The 6,844-nt window shown below is 47.8% G+C and overlaps 1 protein-coding gene across 3 annotated transcripts; it reads left to right on the forward strand.

The window, feature by feature from the left end:
* Positions 1-1,553: 1,553 nt before the first annotated feature.
* LOC124702542 (uncharacterized WD repeat-containing protein C2A9.03-like) lies at positions 1,554-5,797 on the forward strand. Of its 3 annotated transcripts, none has more exons than XM_047234688.1 (9): positions 1,554-1,833; positions 2,028-2,195; positions 2,282-2,368; positions 4,056-4,190; positions 4,269-4,373; positions 4,460-4,551; positions 4,658-4,766; positions 4,855-4,941; positions 5,060-5,797. In XM_047234688.1, exons 1-9 carry the CDS (start codon positions 1,708-1,710, stop codon positions 5,477-5,479), a joined length of 1,329 nt encoding a protein of 442 aa, XP_047090644.1. In that variant the 5' UTR covers positions 1,554-1,707; the 3' UTR covers positions 5,480-5,797. The 3 variants fall into 3 exon arrangements, with proteins under 3 accessions (XP_047090644.1, XP_047090646.1, XP_047090645.1); XM_047234690.1 differs by lacking the exon at positions 1,554-1,833 and adding an exon at positions 3,264-3,440 and having other exon boundaries at positions 2,171-2,195; XM_047234689.1 differs by lacking the exon at positions 1,554-1,833 and having other exon boundaries at positions 2,171-2,195; positions 3,264-4,190.
* Positions 5,798-6,844: the final 1,047 nt, after the last annotated feature.

Genomic DNA, 6,844 nt, shown 5'->3' on the forward strand with positions numbered 1-6,844 from the left:
TCATCCAGTTCTCCGAGAGTTCGATATAAACCCTCGAGTCATCCTTGTGGGGAAAATACTTCGCTGACGCAACACTCTGCACTTGGAGTCTCATCATCAGCTGCTAATATATTCAACGAGTATCTTCGAACGGGTGAGAGCACCTGTCTTGAGTTAATATACCGATTTTGCTGAGCCGTGATTGTCATGTTCGGACAACATTACTGTAGGGAGCCAACAATTGAGGATACAAGGCAGCCGTTGTCTATCAACGAGTCTAGAGGGTTCCCAGACATGATTGGCAGCATAGATTGCATGCACTAGGAATGAAAGAACTGTCCATTTAGATGGCAGGGTCAGTACATCGGCTATGCGAAGGGATGCACTGTCATTCTTAAAGCAGTGATATCTCAAGATTTATGAATTTGGCATGCACTCTTTGGCATGGCCAGTTCCAATAATGATATCAATGTGTTGCACCGATCACCGGTTTTCAACAGGCTTATGCAAGACAAATCTCCCCGGGTGAGCTACGAGATCAATGAAAATGAATATGACAAGCCATGTTATCTTGCTGTTGGCATCTACCTTAATTGGGCCACACTGGTAAAGACTGTATGTAATCCCAACACGGAAAATACGAAGAGGTTTGCCAAGATTTAAGAGGCTTGCAGGAAAGATGTGGAGCGGATTTGGTGTGCTACAAGCTCGGTAGGCAATTGTTCATCACCCGACAAGAACATGGTCGCTGAATACCATGCATGAGATGATGACATGTTGCGTGATCATGTACAACATGATCGTTTAGAACGAGCGTCCTGATGGCCGCAATGAGCACCAATGGGATTTCCAAGGTGAGCTAGTTGCGCAAATCCCTAGGACATCATCCTGGCAGGCTATCTGTATGTGAATGTTGAAATCACAGACGAGAATGTGTCTAGACGCCTACACATGGATTTAATTGAGCATCGGTGGGCATTAGCTGGCCATGAAAATAATACTTAGAGAAATACCATCTTATTTCATGTAGACTTTTAAAAATTTAGATGTAATAACTGAGACTACTTAAACCTTTTTATTTTGTTAAATCATCTCATTTCATGCGGATGCGGAAAGCGTCGCTCCACTGGAGGTCCCCCAGGCGCAAACGGCGGTAAAAGATGATCAAGAATAACCAATTTCGTGTCCGCTGTCCGACACAAACTTACCGCGCGATCAATTTGCGCGTCCAAAACTAGAGATAAAATTAAGATAATAATTTTTAAATGGAGGGAGTATTTGTGAACGCGGAAGTACAGTAGTATGGTGCCAAGCGCGAGGAAGGGACAAAATCCGCCGCGATAGTCGCACACTCGTGGGAGCCATGCAACCTGACATGTGGACAGCGCCATGTCTAGACGCCTCGTCCGAGCCATGCGCGCGGGCAGCGAGACATCAACCTTACACACTCCGGGGCCCGCCTCCCTCCACCGCCCAGTCGTAAACGGCGATCGCCAGCCCGTTAACGCCAACCCCGCCCGCCACCTATATAAACACCAGCGAGGTCAGGAGTTAATCTTTCTCCATCACGCTTCCCCGCTCTGCTTGTTCTGCTCACTGCTCACCGATCAGGCACTTTAACCTCCTTCCAATCTCCAGCCACGCAACCAAGTCGATAGAGATCTTCTTGTTTTGGTTTGTCCGGAGTTCTGTGTTCGTCGATTCGGGCCTTCTGCAATTCGGTGGGCGATGTCGCATGATTTGCAAAACGATTTGGAGGTGGTCGGCGCCGGCGACGATTACGGCTTCGAGTTCGACGACGATGCCGGCGGCCAAGGGTTCCAAACCTCCGGCGGCGCTTCACAAACTCACATGGTATGATGCCAGAATCCTCTCTTTGGTTCACTGCCAAGTGCCGAGACGAGTGAGGTTGATACCTGAGAAGCGAAATCTCACCTGATAGCTGCAAAGACGAACACTGTCTCCTGAGTTTACAGGCTGACGACAAATGAGCGGGACAGCGACTTCACCTTGCTTGTTCTAACAGGTTTATAATTTTCCTGTCGTAGGATAAGCAGATGGATGCCACTTCGGCCTTGGAATTCAGACAAGGGAAGGACATGCAGGGGATACCCTGGGAGAGGTTGAACTACACCAGGGATCAGTACCGTCAGATCAGGATCAAACAGTACAAGAACTACGAGAGCCTCGCTAGGCCGCGGGATGGACCTGAAAAGGTTAGATGGGTTCCCCTGCTCATCTTTTGTAAACTACGTTCTCCTTGTTAATTGTGTTTGGTCCTGCCAATTATTTCTGATTATAGGTGTGCCAACGAGTGGAGAGAAGAGACAGCTTCTACGGTTTTCAGTCGAATACGAGGCATGTCAAGCCAACGATAGTGCACTTTCAGGTACCGAATTTCTTGGAAATCTCTTTTCAGATACTCATGCGTATGAGAAAGTGTGAACTTGCACCTGCATACAAATTTTCGGAAAATTTATCGTTTGGATTAGCTCGGCTGATTCTCCCGGTAGTGATTATTTTTCGAAAAGAAGAACGAGCCCTGGCATCTGCAACTGGATCGACAGATGTACGCATCCTTTCTTATTCATAAAACGACAGCTAATTCAGAAAAATGATACAGAGTTATTTACTTTTTTTTTTCTGAAATGGAGGCTTCTCATTTATGCATCAATCGATGCATACGGCTTCTCATTTATTTCAAAGTACGGGTAAAAATATATTCAGAGTTTGCAATCAAAAATATATTCAGAGTTTACAACCAAGAGAAAATGTGACACAAAAAGCGATTATCCATTTCCTAGTCTATTAATGTGCCGTTATTCAGTAGCGTGGAAAAAAAAGTCCGAAGCAACCATTAGCAGTCGGTTGCAGGCTGATCCTCCGGGAGAAGGAGTCATTTACTTGGTCAATTGCCTAACCTGCCACACGGGTAACAGATGGAGCTATTGTGTGATGCAGAGGGCCTTCTTTCAGTTATTTGTTTCTCTGCGTCGCTGTGTAGCTACTGGATGACTATTGCAGAGATGGATTGCTTGTTTACTTGTTCACATAACATTCGTGTTCTTATGCTAGTGAAGGTTTGCCCCCTCACCACAGTTAGGCACGTTTAGTCATCTAGCAAAAGGTCACACTAACAGGAGTATTGCGATTGGTTGAACATCCCTCATTTTCCCAGTCCGTTGTGTTTATATCTTATTTTCTGTTATGTTATATCTTATTTGATCCAGTATATGTTGTTATTCATGCCTCCTCCGTGTACACATGCATAACATTTGTTGCAGGTCTTATGACGACCCGGATCAGAATATCTTCAGCTGGAGTTGTAGTTTTGGTCTCAGAGTTTACCAGTGATAATAGGACAGCTGCGATATACCTTCGTCTAATATATCAGGTCCGCAAGCAAGTGGATGAGCACCCTCAGCAGTCAACGCTACTAAAGATCACCATTGAAGTATGAGGTGATGGTTCTATTACAGGCAAAGAAGAATTGTGTCTATGAATCCCCTTTTGCAGGTTGCACACGAGAAGACGACTAATTAATAAGTTAGATACTGCTATGTCGTCAACTTTTATTATCGAATATTTCGTTTTTTTTGGGTGACTCGTATTGTGACGGTGTGCAAATATGTCTCCTTGTATACTGTTCTTGTGAGCCCAACGCATACGAACCAAAATGTCTACCTAGCTTGAGCTTTAAGCTGGGGTTCAGACTAACTGCTTACATTGGCTTGGAAAGTATACTCATACTTGCAGAACTGTAGCTCTTTACTGACCTTAAGGAGCACTGCATTTTAACGGTGGCAACAGATAATTTTAACTTTCTAAAACTGAATTCTTAAAGAAGTTCATTCTTATGTCCTGCCTTGGTGACATTCCTCGTTTGTTGTCGTAATATGAACATCTGGTTGCAGAGAAATCAGCTGAACTAGATAATGATATGTTCTGGCTTTAATGTGAATCGAAGTATATTCAACGTGGTAACCACTTGAATAGAGTGGCGCTTACTTGCATCATCGCATCTCTGCAGTGTCTTGTGGTATAAATCCGCTGACCATATGCTTCAACATCTGCAGCTGAGAAACCTCCTGTGGGCAACTTCCAAGCATGATGTGTACGTGATGCAGAACTACTCTGTGATGCACTGGTCATCTCTGGTCCAGAGCGGAAAAGAAGTGCTTAATGTTGCAGGCCAAGTTGCTCCAACTCAGGTGATCCACCGCACCTAGCAGCTATCATCGGAATGCCGATCAATGTCTAATCCACAACTTGCATTTTTGCGTTAACAGACTGTCCGTGGAGCTCGACCCTTGTCAAGAGTGCAGATCAGCACCATGGCAGTGAAAGACAATCTCCTGGTGGCTGGTGGTTTCCAGGGGGAGTTCATCTGCAAGGTAGGATGATTAGGCACGAAGTGCAGACCTATGGAATATGGATGTTGTTATGAATCTCCTTAGCTGACGGTGCTGTTTTGTGTCAGCATGTCGACCAACCTGGAGTAGCGTTCTGTACGAATCTGACCGGCAACAAAAAATCCATCACCAACGCTGTCGAGATCTACGAATCACCCAAGTGAGCAAACCAATTGCCAATCTGTCTTCCCAATCTGGGCAATGATCGATCATGTCAATCATTGAAACTGTTTTGCTAACTGAATTCGTGTCTTTCCGTGATGCAGTGGCGGCGCTACCAGAGTAATGGCGGCGAACAACGATTGCGTTGTCAGAACTTTTGACACGGAGAAGTACAGCCTGCTCACCGGGTTCTCGTTCCCATGGTCGGTCAATGTGAGTGTGCCCTGTCGTGATGAGCTGCTCAAGTTATCTGCATCGTTCCACTGTTTTTAGTATCTCATGCCATGGAGTTGTGATGCAGAACATGTCCGTCAGTCCCGACGGGAAGCTGCTCGCGGTTCTCGGTGATAGCTCCGACTTCATCATCGCCGACTCCCAGTCCGGAAAGGTACAGAACAGATGTAAATTTGCTCCGAGTTTCTCACGAGATGTACAGTAGTACACAATTTTGCTTAGAAGAGTCTGCATTTTGCTCTGGCTGCTAATGGCGTGAGGATGCCGTCCAGGAAATCGCGAGCCTGCGCGGCCACAAGGACTACTCGTTCTCTTCGGCGTGGCACTCGGACGGCCGCGTCGTGGCCACTGGGAACCAGGACAGGACGTGCCGGCTGTGGGACGTGCGCAACCCGTCGGAGGCGTTCGCGGTGCTGGAGGGGAGGATCGGCGCCGTCAGGGGGCTCAAGTTCTCGCCGGACGGCAGGTTCCTGGCGGCGTCTGAGCCGGCCGACTTCGTCCACGTGTACGACGTCGCTGCCGGGTATGCCCGCGCGCAGGAGATCGACCTGTTCGGGGAGATCGCCGGCGTGTCCTTCAGCCCGGACGACGGCGCCGAGGCGCTCTTCGTGGGCGTCGCCGACAGGACGTACGGCAGCCTGCTGGAGTTCCGCAGGCGGCGCCGGCACGGCTACCTCGACTGCTACTTCTGAAGTACAGCATAACAAGCTGCATTCGGCGTGCCAATCTTGTGCTGCTAAGTACGGAAGAGTCGGGCCGGGCAAGACATGAATTTCGCCAGTTTTTTTTTTTTTTTTTTTGCCGAGGTGGTGTGTTCGTGTTGGCTAGCTCGAGGTTGTTGCCTGTAGGCTGTAGCTGTGGTCGCCTCGTCATGTCGTGTGTATACTGTATGTAGAGTCTGCTGCACTTATGCTGATGTATCTATTAGCTTTGGTTTTTGTGAGGCTAATGCATCGATACGCGACTTCCAGCAATCTTTTATTTAAAATTAACGTTTTATTTGTTTAAAATTAACGTTTTATTCGTAATTTTGGAAATGTTTCATCACTTTCATATGAAAAAACATCGAAACGGCTGACGAAGAACACTCATAAACCTTGAAACACACTAATGGAGGGCCCAAAAACCTAAACTAGAGGTCCTGCTAGCCCTCGTCTTCTTTGTTGATGTCGTCTTCACTATCATTGTCCAAGTCATCGCTAAGATGTCGTCTTCACTATCGTTGTTCAAGTCATCGCTGTGGTAGTGGATATGATAAGATTTGTTATCAAACACCTTAACACTCATCTCGAAGTCGCCTTCGTAGAAGAAGTTTACCAAGCAGTTGACCTCGACATCGTGGATACGGGCAAACTTCTTTCAGCCAGTATGGAGGTACATCTTGCATTCCCCCTTGAACAAGACCTCCACGAAACATCTTGCCAGCAGGGTCATGTGGCCGGCTCCTTGCCGACGAGAAATTCGCCTAATTTGTCCGGGAGCTTTTTCTTGCCGAAAGGGTTGTCGTTGACGAGGACAACGAGCTCAAAGTACTTGTTGTGGGGGCACTTCATCTCCTCTTCCTTGGGTGACTAAGACTGTGCAGCACGATCGCCCTGCCCCTGCCATGGTCGCGGCGGCCATGTCCTCGACCGTGGCATGTTGAATCCGCCATGGAGCGCGTGCAGAGGAAGGTGGGTGGTGGGGGCTAGGGTTGTGGATGTGCGGCGGTAAGGTTGTGTGTGAGGGACGACGGGCGAGCACCCTATTTTATATGTCGGAGGCAGGCGAGGGGGCGGTGACGCCCATTAATGTTGGCACATATGACAAGCAGCAACGGGACATCTCCCTACGTGTATGGGGAAACTAAAACATCACTGCGCACAAATTAATTCGTGTTGGCAAGAGGTAGGAGACGGGTGCGCGACAATCCTGTGTGGCTGACGAGGTTGGACCGCCATTCACGATGCGGCTTTTGGTTGTGTCCGTCATCCCCGTAGCATCCCATGTGTAGCGGGAATAGGTTCGGGGCGCCTGAAACTATACTAGACCGCGCCGGATGGAAAATAGTTTTGGGG

Source organism: Lolium rigidum, chromosome 3, assembly GCF_022539505.1.
Source record: "Lolium rigidum isolate FL_2022 chromosome 3, APGP_CSIRO_Lrig_0.1, whole genome shotgun sequence".
In the NCBI taxonomy this organism is placed as follows: Eukaryota; Viridiplantae; Streptophyta; class Magnoliopsida; order Poales; family Poaceae; genus Lolium; species Lolium rigidum.